The sequence below is a fragment of the Terrapene carolina genome, unplaced genomic scaffold (genome assembly GCF_002925995.2).
Source record: "Terrapene carolina triunguis isolate 2854851 unplaced genomic scaffold, T_m_triunguis-2.0 Scaffold93, whole genome shotgun sequence".
Taxonomy (NCBI): Eukaryota; Metazoa; Chordata; order Testudines; family Emydidae; genus Terrapene; species Terrapene triunguis.
In genome coordinates this window covers 16160368-16175412 of record NW_020664444.1, presented here as the reverse complement: position 1 = coordinate 16175412, position 15045 = coordinate 16160368, and the positions used below count along the sequence as shown (strand labels likewise).

General features: G+C 43.5%; 1 protein-coding gene across 1 annotated transcript; it reads left to right on the top strand.

Annotated features, from left to right (window-relative positions):
• The first annotated feature begins 4011 nt into the window (after positions 1-4011).
• LOC112109967 (melanin-concentrating hormone receptor 1-like) lies at positions 4012-5799 on the top strand. Its single transcript, XM_024204721.1, has 2 exons — positions 4012-4096; positions 4802-5799. The coding sequence occupies exons 1-2, from the start codon at positions 4012-4014 to the stop codon at positions 5797-5799; spliced, it is 1083 nt and encodes a 360-aa protein (XP_024060489.1).
• Positions 5800-15045: the final 9246 nt, after the last annotated feature.

Here is a 15045-nt window from a genome sequence, read left to right as displayed (position 1 = left end):
CCTACAGCGTCCAATCCTGTTGCTATAAAAGCAATAATTTCCAATAAAATTGGGGCAGTTTTGTGCATTTGTATGTTTGAGATTATAACTTGGTGTTAGAATTCTAATCTTAGATGGGGAATCAAAGTGGAACAACCTGACTGCTGCAGTTGGATGTTTTTGCACTTGGGAAATGGCAAAGCACAGCAACACAAGGTAACACCTGTTTGAATACTGGAAAAATATTTTTAAGCCTTAACAGTGGTTAACAAAATATCTGTGTGGTAAAGAACTAAGCCTGCACCATGTTAAATATATATGTTGTTGGAAAAACAAGGTAAAGGAAATTTTACTATGTATAATATTTAATAGCCTAAACCAGTGGTCCCCAAACTGTGGGGCGGACCCCTTAAGGGGGTGGAGAGGAATGTTTGGGGGGGCGCGACAGGCCTGGGCCAGCCCCCATGGGGGGCAGGGAGGGAGCACCACCTGGCTCCGCTCCTGGCCCCGACCACAGCCCCAGCTGCAGCACTGGCTTCACTCCTGACCATGGTGCCCAGCCCGAGCTCTGGCCCCGCTCCCGGCCCCAGCTCCCCACTGCGGCTCCCAGGGTGGGTGGATGGGGTTTGTGGATCAGATGAGGGGGAGGGGTTGAGCAAAAAAGCTTGGGGACCACTTGTCTAAACTCTTGCATGTTCTGATAAGTTATTCAGAAGGGATACCTTCCTCATTCTCCTTCCATCCCACAAGAGGTGCGGGTTAGGGGCTTAGTGTTTTGCCTTATGTGTTTGAGTGTTTTTGAAAGTCTATTTTGCTTACCAATTTTCACTCTTTGAATATGTAACTTCTGTGAACTTTTTCTGGCAGAGGGCAAATACTAACTATCTTAGCTTAAGTAGTAACCTCGTGTATCTCAAAGATATTTAGTTTAATAAAGTGCTATTTGTTTATCTGGGTTGTCTTTTTGCTGTTACTTTAGCAAGGATAAACAGGGTAACAAAAACAAGTTTTCAAAACTTAAACCATAATGAACATTACTTAGAACTAGATTTCAGTTTTTTTACAAGCTCTCTCTTCGTTTTGTATTAACCCAAACACGTCACCTTGTGAGTTATTGCTAAATAAATTTCACAGCCACAAGCTGTCGCCAGTTTGGCATTATTTGGGGATATTCAGCCCTCCTTGTCTTTAAATGGGCAGCAGCATTCTTGGTCCTCAGCTGGTATAATGTTGCAACATTGCATGAACTGGTACACTGTTTGTCTCTAAACTGAAGTTATATTTCAAATTATCCCTCAAAACAAATATGCCCCTTAGCATAGACCCAAATTTACTCCTGTCTTGCACAAACCTGCTGTGTGACTGTAACTTAAATCAGGAATGCTCTAACCTAAAACTAAAAGATTTGGCTTTAAACACCTCCACAGAGACTTTTGTGTTAAATGAACTTAAGGTAATATACCTCTTCTGTTCTTTGAGTCCCTCCTTTCCAAATCTTTCACATTTCAAATTTTATTTAAGCCATGACAAGTTCAGGGTATTGGCTGCAGTCTTTACTAGTTGATGTCCACACTTTTTCAGATGAATCTATTCTGCTTAATGAAACTGCAGTCCAAGACACAAAGTTCACTTTAATTTTTCACTGTGCTGGTAAGTTTGTCACATGCATATGTGCAGTGAGACCCATCTTTGGCTGTGTACTATATTACATACATACATTAGGGTTCCATCCTGCAATGTGCTCAGTGCGCTGGTCCTTTCAATAAAGCACTTTCACACTTAACTCTAGTTAAGAGAAGTGTTTGCCTCTGGATAGAACATTATGAAGAGAATTTCCTCATTATGGACCCCAATCCTGCAGAGTGTTTCCTCCCCCACATTTCATAACATGGTCAAATCAAAACTCATACAACTTTTTACCTCCTGTCATTTGAGCTAAAGAGCTGTTTTAAAATTTAAAATGGGCATTTTTTTCTCCACGTGCCACATACTGGAGGGGGTGGGGGGGAAACAGTGGAAATTATAGTATTTTGCTTAAACAAAGAAAAACCCACCTTAATCTTTGGACTGAGTGAAAGCCTACAACATTTCATCCCAAAAGGTGAGATAACGATCTTACACTGGAAGTGTTTATGCAACTTTAACAATTGTTGCTACTCCCAGTTTTGGACCACATCCTCAGCCGGTGTAAATCAGCACAGCTCCACAATGGAGCTATGTCGATCTTAATCAGCCAAGGATTTGTATGGAAAAACATTGTAACATTGCTGCAGAATGCTGCACTTTTATTCATGTTCAGTGCTAACCAAGAAGAATTCACATCACAGCTGTAGTTAGTACAGCCCATCGGCAAGTTATTACATACGCTTCTGCCATCTGTGTGAGTAGTCTTACCTGCCAGCTTCCAAAAGGAAATTGCATTCTTGAGTGAAGCTTTCAGCAGTGGCTGTTATATCTACAAGTGTGCTGGCTTTCAATTGTTGCAATAAAACAAACACTTCCCTTTGCACCTAGAAGAATTGCAGACCCAAAGTAAGGCAAGAGCATTGTAATGAAAATATTGATAAGCAGTAATTGCTTTGCACTTGTGTGTGAAGAAACTCATGTAATTGCAATTACGGTGACTCCGATTTTTAAGTGTAGTGTGTTTCTTCATAAATTTCCCTTGCTGCCATTGATGCTAATGGCACAAACTTGTGCATAACAATTTTCCTCTTATCTCAAAAGCAAGAGAGGAGATGGTTAAGTCCTATTTTCTGAAACAAGTATAAAAGCATGCCCCAAGAAAGGAAGCAAGGAAAAATTTGGAATGACTGGGAGTCAACTCTTAATACTTTTCCTTTCAACCAGCCTTATTTCCCTGTGCAGATACCAGACTGGACCAGAACTGCAATGACCCAGTTGAGAATGCAGTTTGCAAATTAAAGAGACTCCTGAGGGGCAGTGTGACCCAAAGAGTTGTAATGCTGAAAGCATCCTGCCCTATCTGGTAAATGAAATGAATTTTTCCCTGTGCGGTTAGACCTTAAAATGGTCACTGGTCGATGAACCACCAGGATAGAAATTATTGCCTTTAAATAAATCATTTAAATGAAAGCCTGGGTCCCACCTCATTTATTCAGTTTTTCCAATATTGTATTTATTACATGTAAATTCTATAAAACTTCAACAGTTTCACACAAACCTTGAAAAGAAATCTCCTGATTGGTTCCCCACCTCTCCAAGCAGTGCCTGCCTGTGTTGACCATAAGCAGTCCTGGCTTCCATATTCCAGAGATGCTTCAATGGTCCACTGGAGTAAAATGGGGGAAATATTGGGGAAGGGGGAGAGAGAAAGATAAGGTCCTTCATTGCGCTGCACCTCAGCAAGTTTATCAGAAAATATGATAGCTCCCAATATATTTACCCATCCAGCCCTTATTTTCAGCCACTAGTAGCTCATATTGTTTGAGTTAAAAGCGAATGGAAATTAGCCTAAACCCTAGCATATGCAACTAAAGTTTAATTGTTGGCTCTTCAGATTAACTCTTTTCAGGCTGATAGTGTTATTGACTTGCTTATATGAGTCCTGAAAGCTATAGCTGCCCTATATGTTGGATGCATGTGTTTGTGCATGTGTGTAATGTATTTCAGTTTACTTAGCGCAAGTCCCAATGTCTTTTTACAGAACATTGGTGGACTGAGAAATAAACCTATGGATCCCAGTTGCTGCCTTATGCACTACATAAATGAGCTCTGCTTCTCTGTTCTCTCTCCCAGTGTGTTAAGAGGCATTTGGCTGACAGCCTGCTGATAGGCACTTTGCTTCTTACATTCTGATGTCAGTTTCACCTGGCATTGGTGCAGGAGCAGGGGAGTCAGAGCTTTACAACAGCTGCTTTTTAACCAACACAGCAGCCTCTCCTGATTGTCAAAGCAGCAGGTTTGAGCATCATCACAGGATCTCCCAGGAACTAGCCACCTTTCTTCTACATTAAACATCAGCACCGCGACATCTTCAAACTATTGATCAGATCCAATTACTGCCGAGGGATGGATTTTAAAACAAATCATACGGAGAGCTTGAACAGCTGCACTGCTAACATCACCAAGGCTGTGCAAAACTTTTCCCTGCCTGGTAAGTAAATGAGTAGGTAAAAATATATATTTGTGTATACTGTCAGGAGGTCTTATATTCAGGGATAATTGCTGATCACTTTTCTCAAAGCTAAAAGTGATGGGACTGGGGCTATTATGAGTCTACTATATAACTAAGGAGTATGTGCATTATATATACACACACGTGTATTTATATATGCATGCATCTGGTGTGTGTGCATATACACAGACTCCTACATACATAGATATACACGTACATATATTGTACACAAGGTGATACATGCGTGTGTATACACAAACACAGCTATGCTGTATCCAAACAAACCTAGATGTGCATATTCATGTGTATACTGTATCTATATGTATGTTTGAGTGTGTGTATACACAAGTGCATATGTATGTATAACTAAGTTTGCTGTATATAGCATATATCACTGTACATGTACACGTGTATACACACAGATACACATACACCTCTATGTCTGTCTATATGTGTGAGTGTAAATAGATTTGTACAGATGTGTATAGGCATGTGTATTATATTAACACACCCGCCACCTTATGTCTGTGTGGAAAATACATTATTCTTATGTTCCTATAAGCATATTATCATTGTTTTATTAGAAACCAGGAGGTCTAGTCTGTAAAGCCCCCATCTTCCCCTGCACCCCTGCTCACGGCACACATGCCCTGATGTTTCTCTGCCTATGCTCTGTCTCTGCAGGTGAGCCCAGCACGGTAAGCTATACTGGCTTCATCATGCCTACCCTGTTTGGCATCATCTTCTTCCTAGGCATCATTGGTAACAGCCTGGTGATCTGCACAGTCTTTAAGAAATCCAGCCCCAGGAGCAGCGTCCCAGATATCTTCATCATCAGCCTCTCCATGGTGGACCTGCTCTTCCTCCTGGGCATGCCCTTCCTCATTCACCAGCTACTGGGCAATGGAGCCTGGCACTTTGGGGAAACCATGTGCACCATTATCACTGCTCTGGATGCCAATAGCCAATTCACTAGCACCTACATCCTCACTGCCATGTCCATTGACCGCTACCTGGCCACCGTGTACCCTTTCACCTCCACTCGCTTCAGGAAGCCATTTGTGGCCATCCTGGTGATCTGCATGCTCTGGGCCCTCTCTTTCCTCAGCATTACGCCGGTGTGGATGTATGCCCAGCTCATCCCTCTGCCTGGGGGGCTGCTGGGCTGTGGGATTCAGCTGCCAGACCCACAGAATGACATCTACTGGTATACTCTCTATCAGTTCTTCCTCGTCTTTGCCATCCCCTTTATCCTCATCACTGTGGCCTACAGGAGGATCCTGATCAGGATGGCCAAGTCCTCAGAGGCACTTACTGGCCAGAGGCGCACCAGGACCTGCACCAAGAAAGTGACGCGCGTGGCCATTGCCATCTGCCTGGCCTTTTTCATCTGCTGGGCACCTTACCATGTGCTACAGCTGGTGCAGTTAACCATGCACCACCCCACCCTGCCCTTCTACTATGCCTACAACGTGGCCATCAGCATGGGCTATGCCAATAGCTGCCTCAACCCCTTCATCTACATCCTGCTAGGGCAGACCGTCCGCAGGAGGCTGGTGGTTTCCGTCAGGCCGGCTGCTGCAGGGGAAGAGGCTTCCCAGAACGGGGGCAACAGCGCACAGGGGGACCCCAGCGAGTCAGGACAGCCACTGCTGCACCTGGTATCTGTCTCTGGCAGGTAAAGAGATCGGCAGCAGGTGGGAGATTCCCACACAGCCGAGAAAAGCCCTGGTGGTCTCATTTACTAACTATAGACATTCCCCACCAACGCACACACAGATGTTTGGCTGAGTACCAATGGCTGTCTGTAGGGGGAGTGGTTCCTCTGCCCAGCTGATCTCTTGTGGCTGGAAACAGATTTCTGCAGCGTCAACATTTGGGCTGGGTTCTGTCTAGCACTGAGCCAGTTCACGGTTGTCCTCTAAATTCTTCCTGATTAGACGTGAATTACTTTCCCCCCTGGCATGTGAAAGACTTCTGCACTCTTCATACATTCTCACTGGAAGGGCCCAGGCACCAAACATTTTAGTGTTGGCGTTAAATTCCATACAAACAATGAGCCACGGCTTGGCTGAGAGGCACTGCCATTGGATCACACCTGGCATGAGTTTCAACTTGTTTTAAGTGTGTGAAGAATGAAGATGCCTTAAGATGAGCTCTGATCCTTCTCCCCCGGGGGCAGATCAGGAATCTAATACATTTTAAAGCAATTCAACAATAGCATTTTCATTTCTCTATTTACTTCGTTCCATGTGCATGCAATCATTAACCATGGCCAATATTGTAATCATTTTCTAGTGATCAAAGCCAGCTTTCTGCCAGCAACATCAGCTGTCCCAGAGCCAGAAGAATAATTTCAAATGCATTTAAAATGAAATCTATGGATTGAAAATAGCCAAAGAATGACTGTTCTGAACTGTATTATTATAGTACACCCACCAACATAACTTGAATGATTAGCGGTCACCAGATCATCAAACCATTTCAGAGTGGAAAATAATGATTGGACTCTATGCACATCATTACACAGAAGTGTTTGCTGACACTGGCAGCACATCATGTCCACATTCCTATCACCATAAAATTTCTCCAGCAGCAGGTAGCAATCCTTTGATGAACATAGGTTTCCAAAGCATTAGGCCCAGGACTTTCAAACATTCTTTTGGGTGACTCTGTTTTTGGGTGCCCAATGTGAGACACCTTAAAGGAACCCAATTTTTAGAAACCTCTAAAAAAAGATCAGGCCTCTTAGGCATCTCATGTTGGGCACCCAAAATCACTAGTTTTGTTTTAATATTGGCCATTTTTATTATTAAAGCAGTAATGAGTGTCTATGTCCATAGATATATGAGTGAATGGAAAAGACAGTAGTAACAGCAAAGTTTCCATAACACTCATTATTCCTATCATTTATCATCAGAAGACAGCTTTTCATAGTTTAAAAAAGTCTTTGCTTTTTTAAAAAAATATGGTGGTGGGTCCCACCCCAAGGCAAAATAATTTACTTTAAAGAAGCACACACTAAATCAGAATTTATCATCATGTTTTATTAAGAAGAACTTTAAAGTATACACAATCCTCTGTCATGCTCCATAGCTCTTTATTTTAAAATGAACAACTACAATTTCTTATTTGTCTATATTGTGTTCTATTCAGGTTCCTAAATAGTGCCCTGGACCATGGTATTCAAGTACCTACGTGCTAACTGAAAAAAACGTGTTGCCTGTTATTTTATATGTACTGTGTAACTCTGAGTTTCCCAACCTTTTACTCTAATCTGTTGGTCTTTAAGCCTCTTAGTCTATGAGCTGTTCATTTAGCCACCTGTATGCTGAATAAATACACCATGTAACTGCTCACTGGAGACATGCTACCAGGAACTCCCCCAGGGTGTGGCTGTTTCTGGAAGCCCCAAGAGGGAGCTCCACAGATGAGATACTAAAACCCTCAGTCAGTATTCTCTTCTTAAAGTGAACCTCCAAGAGGCTGGAGAGGATATTTGTCTCCACCCTGCATGGACATGAGACCCATATAGAGTCCCCAAAAGAAGTGTGGAGCACTGCCACAGCACACGCACACACACTTCTGCATGGGAAGGGGGAGATCTGAACGCATGGAGAGTACCCTCCAAGTCCATTTTAAAGCCCACTGAAGTCAATGGAAAGATTCCCATTGGTTTCACTAGGCTTTGATCAGGGCTCTTGTGCAAACTTGAAGGGGTGATCTGGCTCCAGGAGTCTATTCTTTTCCTATATACTCTGGGGTTTACATGCCTCCATTTGTCTGCACTGTTGAATGTTCAGCATTTACTCTCTGTTATACTTTCACCTTCTCTTCCTCCACAGAAACAATTAACTGGATCATGTCATTTAAGACTTTGTCACTCAACTTTGACAGCTGCTAAAACAGTGGTCAGACTGCTTTCTCCAAAAACAACGCGTGGGTATATTCCACACCTGCACAGAACCTCGCACAGCATGATCCCACACATCACATGGCAGAGGGCACTATTAGAAATAAAAAAGGTTTACTCTTTCCTCTGAACTTTCCCTTCAAGGTCCTGAAGCTCAGCTAGTGTAGCTCCACTGAAGTCAATTTCCATTGAAGCCAATGAAGCTATGCTGATTTATACCAGCTGGGGACCTGGCCCTAAATGATCTATTTACTTGTGCCTTTTAAACTGATTTTTCATGCTGAATACTTGATGTGTGTCAAAATAATGAGTTTTAACTTCGACTGCAGGTGCTAACCAGACATGGATTAATTTCACTCTAACATTCTTATGATTCTGGCCTCTGACAATTCATTAGAGCCACTATCATTTTAAAACTCCCTGCTGTGTTTGTTTGTTTTTTGTTAAATGTCCCTATTTTCAGCACTGTATCATCACTAAGATTAACATAGTGTCTGACCTGGGAAAGTTAGAGTGCTGATGGCTGGTACAGCTCAGGCCAGGAGTGCCTTGATTATTACTAGAAAGTCTAATCCTTCCGATTGCTCTATGATAGAGTTCAGTAAGAAAAACAAATACCCTTTTGTTACAGAAAAGAACACTGCTATTTGAATGTTGCGCTATTTGTGAGACTAGATGATCACAATGGTCCCTTCTGCCATGAAATCTCTGAAAACCAATTCATGGCCATATCAGACACTGTTTTCAAAGGTCGGACTGTTTTAAAGCACTTGGAGTATTTACCGTATCTGTCCTATTTCAGTGGCATTAGAGTGGTTCAATTAATAGACCAGGTGTACAGTCACATAGCCGTTACTTGTAACAAGTAAAAGTAGGTGGTTATATGGGGGAGCGGGGGGAGAGGCACATTCTTGCAAGTAGACATCAGTGACTGTCCAATTGCATGTTTATAAAATGTTCAAAAGTGACTTTGCCATCCAGATTATCCAGTCTTTACTCTCCCCTCCATGACAGCTCTTTTGTGGTACAGCACACAGTTAAACAGCAAGATGATGGCTATATCCTTCACCACGTAATACAAGGAGCAGCATTATGAACATCAGCTTCTCTGAGCTGCTTTCCCAAAGTCTGTTCGGTGAGAGAATTCCTTGGGGGAGGAAGTGTCCCACCATGCCCATGAAAGGCAGAATCAGAGACCACAGTAGGTGTATCCCTACACTACAGAGTGTGACTCACGTCCAGGCTTGCGTGCATGCGAACCCACGTGAGCATCCACAGTGCAGAGCTACACACAACCTATACCTGTGCAACCATGTCCATGCTGGCACTGCAGTTACATGGGGGCTAGGGTTTCTGGGGGAGCATATCCCAGGATGCTGAGTGCTTCACTAACTGGAACCATTCTAGGAATTGGTTTGCAATGTATTGTGGGAGAAGTTGTCCTTCCTAGGTCTCTGTGCAGAAGTGTTCTTAGTTCTCCTTGTTTCTGTCCATTCCAGCTGGAACCACACTGTGGATTTAGCACCAGTGGGTGAGACGTTATTGCAGACAGAGGCATGGAACAGTGGGAGGATATTTCAGTAGCAGTTTCTGACTCTTGGAAGGTGGTGGCTGATCTCAGGAGAGTTCATTTATGACACACTGGAGACACCTGTTATATGCTGCAGTAGCTCAGGATTGCCCATGTGTAGCTCAGCATTTCTGGTGTAGGGCAGCTAGCACAGCATGGTGGGGTCACATGGTCATGCAGAGCTGGGATGACTAGCAGTGGCTCCAGACCTTCATGGAGCGGTGTGAAGAGCTTGCACCTACTTCTCGCTGTCAGGACACGCACAGGAGGGAGGCTGTACCAGTACAGATGCAGGTTGCTATTTCCATCTGGAAACTGGCTGTGGCAGGATCCCTGTGGTGCAGCCTGGGACTGTGGGACCGCTGTGTCCCCTTAACTCTCCAGCCGGGGTTGTCTCTCACAATGCCCTGCTAGTGACCAGCAGCAAATCCCTCCAAGTGTTGTCGTCACTCAGCACAACCGCATATGGAGCCCCATATCCACCTATATTGCATGAATGCTCCCAGATCCACTCATGAATCACACTGAGAAAGGCACCAGCCAAATCCCCCCAGGTCCCAGCCTTGTACCTCAGGAATATACCGTCTTGCACTGCTCAAGATGAGCCATGCATATTTATTGATTGGTTCACCACTTCATCGATGCAAAGCGGATATACACTAGCCTTTGCAAACCTGAGCAAACACCCTTACCAAACACTTCAGGCAAACTCACTGGTAAAGATAAACAGTTAAACAAATGTATTGACTACAAAAGATAGATTTTAAGTGATTATAAGGGATAGGCAAAAAGTCAGAGTTAGCTACCAAAATAAAATAAAATATAAGCACACAGTCTAAACCCTATTAGACTAGGCAACAACTAGATTAAGCAGTTTTTCCTCACTTACTGGATGTTCCAGGCCTTAATATACGGGTTTGTCCCTTAAACCTGGGCCAGTCTCCTCTGTTGGAGTCTTCTGTGTCCTTGTTGCTTGCAGCGTAGGTGGGGGAAGGAGAAAAGCCTGGCATGTGGCCACTGTGTTCTGTTTTATACCCTTAGTCCATGTGCTTGAAGAACACAAGTCCAGGCATGCCTGCTGGGCATTGCTGAGTCACAAGGTGAAGCAATACCCCCAGTGTGTCTCCTGAGAGAGAGTCATTGAATTGTAACTCCTCTGCTGGACAATGGCTGGTGATGTCTGTTCAGCACCCACCCAGGCGTTGGTTACCTCACTTGTCATTGTCTCTGGAGAGCTAGTATCTGGGCGCTTCCCCAACCCACCGCATATTTTAGTGACAGCCATACAACACAATTCTCACAATTCCATATGCCCTACAGGCAGCCCTTGATTGACCACAAAGGCAGGTTCGTGAACAACAGCATGAGGTACTAGAAAGGTGCACATGATGCTACAGTGCTCAGGAGATCTGGCATTTACCTGTTTGCACAAGCAGGGACCTTATTCCTTCCAAATAACACAGTTATCAATGTGGTGTCTGTGTCCACTGTCGTTTTAGGGGACCCTGCTTACCCCCTACTGGTCTGACTCATGAAACTGTACCCTGATCACAGAGCACATAGCAGAAGAAGGTGTAATTTACACAGTTAGACTTTTCTCCGAAGGATCTTCCTAAACCCCAGCATCATGTATCAACTGGGAGGCACTTTTTACACCACTACTTTATCTTCAGGTGCTGTCTGCAAAGACCTAAAGGAATATAGCATTTGATTCCTCAACTGTGCAGCTGCAGCACAGAGAGAAGGCAGACACTTAACAGCAGCCACTGGGGAAGCTGCCCGCACAGGAGGCACTGATGTAAGTTTTTTAAAACGTAATTGACTGGACATGTATTTGCAAATAAAGGTATTTGACATTAATTTAGAGTAGGAAACCCCACGCACACTCTGACAGGAACAACACTACTGTTGAGAAATTAAACCCAGAAAGTCAAGAAATTCAATTCTGGTTCCAACAGCCACCCTTCCTCCCCAGCCTTAGTCACATGTATGCAGATAGCGGTTTAGTAGCGTATAGTGATGTGACAAACATGACCAGATGCCTGGACAGACTTCCCTGTGAGGAGGTGAATGAGAGTGAACATGATAAAGTTAAATAGTGAATGGTACAGAAATGCTATCCTGCGCCTTCCTATTTGCCCTTTCATAGTGTAAGAACAATAGGACAGGCAATGAAATTGAAAGGCTACGAGTACAACATGAATTCAATTAAATACTGTTTTTTTACACAATGCACAGTTAGCCCGTAGAACTCATTGCCACAAAGGCCAAGAGATTAGTAGGATTGAAAACAGATTAGACATTTCTATAGAAAAACAAAAGCATCCACAAGTACATTAGATGGGCTATATCAATCATTTTTAAAGAAGGGTTAAGCCCAAGCCCTCATGTTTCAGGGCCTCCAATGGTCAAACATTAACTGGGAAGCAGTGTGGCCCAGTGGATAAAACTCTAACCTGGGACCCAGGAAAAATTTGGGTTTATTCCCAGGTCTACCTCTGGTTTGGTGGGTGACCATGGGCAAGCACCGTTACCACTATGTGCTGCAGTTTCCCCAGCTGTTGGATGCAAACCTCTTTCATAGCACACATGGAGATTTACAGATGATGAGGGCTATATAAGAGCTAGATGGGATTAGTAGTAGTACTAACTGAGAAGCTTGAAAAGAAACTTCCCCTATGGGCATATTATTACATGTGTGTCCATTATCTGGAGTCAGTGCACTAAAGTCAATATTATTCACAGGCTGTGTAACTGGGAGCAGAGTCTCCTCTATTGGGTTTGGTTTCATGATCAATTATTGTAATAATCTCAAGTAAGAGACTGCTATTGGTCTATGAGAAAATAGCAAAAACTAAGCACATACAGCAGTGATCCTCTAATATGCTACCAGTGACAGTACATCTGTGAACCTCAGGGCCAGAACTCCAGAGACAGATGATGACCAAACAACAGATACAGCTAATAACCAGAGCAGAAAAGAAGGTAGTGATGGATTATATGGCACATTTCCAGAATGAAATACTTAGTTCTACATGGACAGTAACTGATGATTAACTAATTAAAGACAAAGTTGGACTTTTGATATTCAGTATTAGATCAGAGCATTACAAGCTACGGGATGCATAAAAAAACTATTCAAATATATCAAACAAGATGCACGTGAAATAAACAGTATACACTACTTACTCTCTGCTCTCCATGGGAAAACCACTGCTCAGGAGCAGAGTTCACCTCCCACATCCATATCCCTCAACCTTTTTGTTATTCTGCTCTGATCCTGCCTTAATTAGATAATAAACTACTCAGGGCAAGGACTGTGGGGTTTTTAAATGCTTACAAGGCATCTTACAAATCTACTGCAACTGAGGAAAGAGTAATCATAATAACATAATTGTTCCCTGCATTTAACTCTTCTTCTAGTCATTCATCTTTACCTACCAGATACTTGTTTTACCATTATACCTTTCTCAAGTATACCGAAAAAGAGGTTTTTCAGCACATATTCACTAACATTGAGTCACACATATCTGATTAGATATTTTAAAGGCATTCTAAAAGTGCTTAATTGTAATTGGACTTGGGCATTCAAATCCCATAGGCAGCTTTGAAAATCTCAGCCTTTTTGTCTAGAGGAAGCACAGGGCTGGAATCCAGGAACTCCTCAGCTGTAGCTGAACAGGCAAAGCACAACTTCTCTGCCTCAGTTTCCTCATCTGTAAAATGGGGACAATCATAGTACATCGTTACTTACCTCAGAGGGGTGTTAGAAGGATTAGCTCCTGTTTGCACAGTACTCTGAAAATGGAAAGTTCTATAAGAGCTAAGTATTATTTATGCCCATTATTACTTCTGAGGGTTGCAGGGGGATATGGATACAGATTTGATATGGATTTCTCAATTCTCAGGGTCTCAGAAAGCTAAGGGTTCAGCTAAGCAACCAGGGGAGGCACTCTCCTCCCCCAACAACCTCCCCTTCCCCATGAGACACCTCCACTTACCTGCAGCTGCCATCTTAGGGGAGGTGCACTAGCCTGTAGTCCCTACCCAGCATCTAGCAGGCCCATTCCTCTCTCTGTATCTTCAGGGGGATTCTTCCACCCTCTGTCCATTAAGATTGGCCAGCATGGGGGATCTCCCGCACTCTCTTTCCACCAAGGGGCTTCCAGTTTTCTCTCCCATTTGTCCATCTCCTGAAAGCTGGGAGAGATTTAGGGTTTTTTCCATCTCTTTAGAGTCCCTGCTGTGCATCCCCCAACCCAGATAAATCACTTTCCCTCCCCCTAGTGCATTTGTTCTCCTCCTGGTCTTCAGTCAAATCCTCCATCAAAGTTCAGGCCAGGCAAACTAACTCCACTTCGTCCTGCACATGACCAGCAATCTCCAGCTTCCCCAGAGGAAGAGGGACTGCCCCTACATCCCTGAGAGCAGGGCTGCCTCTTTTGTCCTGTTCCCAGGCTTACTAGCACCATCTTGGGGGAGGTGGGGAAGAGGAGAGTATCTTGGGACACTTCCCACTCCAGCAGGTTTGAGTGTGCAATGGAGACCAGGGTGGCCCACGCCCTGCTGTGCACAACGCTGCAATGGTGGGAGCTGGCCCTGCACAGACCCTGGCATACTGGCCAAGTCTGTGGCCGCCCAGGAGGAGTTTGCAAAGCCTGGAACAGTTCTGGTCTGATTGTGACTGTTCGCAGCTGTGTATGCAATGGAGTCATATAGGTACATAAATAACCTTAATGTGAACAGTCTCCAGATAGCAAAGCAAACTGCAATTCCAGATTAGTAATAGGGACTGGGAATAAGAGTTCCACCAACCTTAATAATGTCAAGAGAAGAATAGTGTGTGGTTTAATGGTGAATTGGAGGCCCTAATAGCTCAGGTCTGGTCAATATGACCAGTAGCACTGTGGGTAAAACAGAAAACATTTTTTAAGGGTGCTCTTCTATCATTGAGTGAAAATGTTTTCAAGACTACTTCTGTTCATGCAGGACATAGATAAAACAGGACATATCCCACCACAGATATTTCAGCACAATACCACATCAATTCCACCAGGGAATGATGCTTAAAAATCAATGGCCTGATATAGCCCAATATTTGATGCTCTCTGCTCTTATACAGCCAGCAGAGGGAGCACAAGTTTCCTAGCAGACAACTCCCAGAGCAGGGGCGGGTGCCAACAAGAACGTCCACGAAAAAGTCTCATTAATTTTAAGATCGACTAAAAACATTGGGTAGCTGGGGGAAGGGAGGATTACATGTATGCCAAATGGAAAAGGGCATAGTTATTACAGAAGGCAATTTTGTGTTTTCTTAGAGTAGTTTAGAAATAATGGAGAATAAACTAAAGCTACTAAAAACATTTGCCTTTTAAAAAAATGTCTATTTTGTTGTCATTACCATGCAATCCTGAGATCATTCTGCTGACTGGAATATTAAGTGCA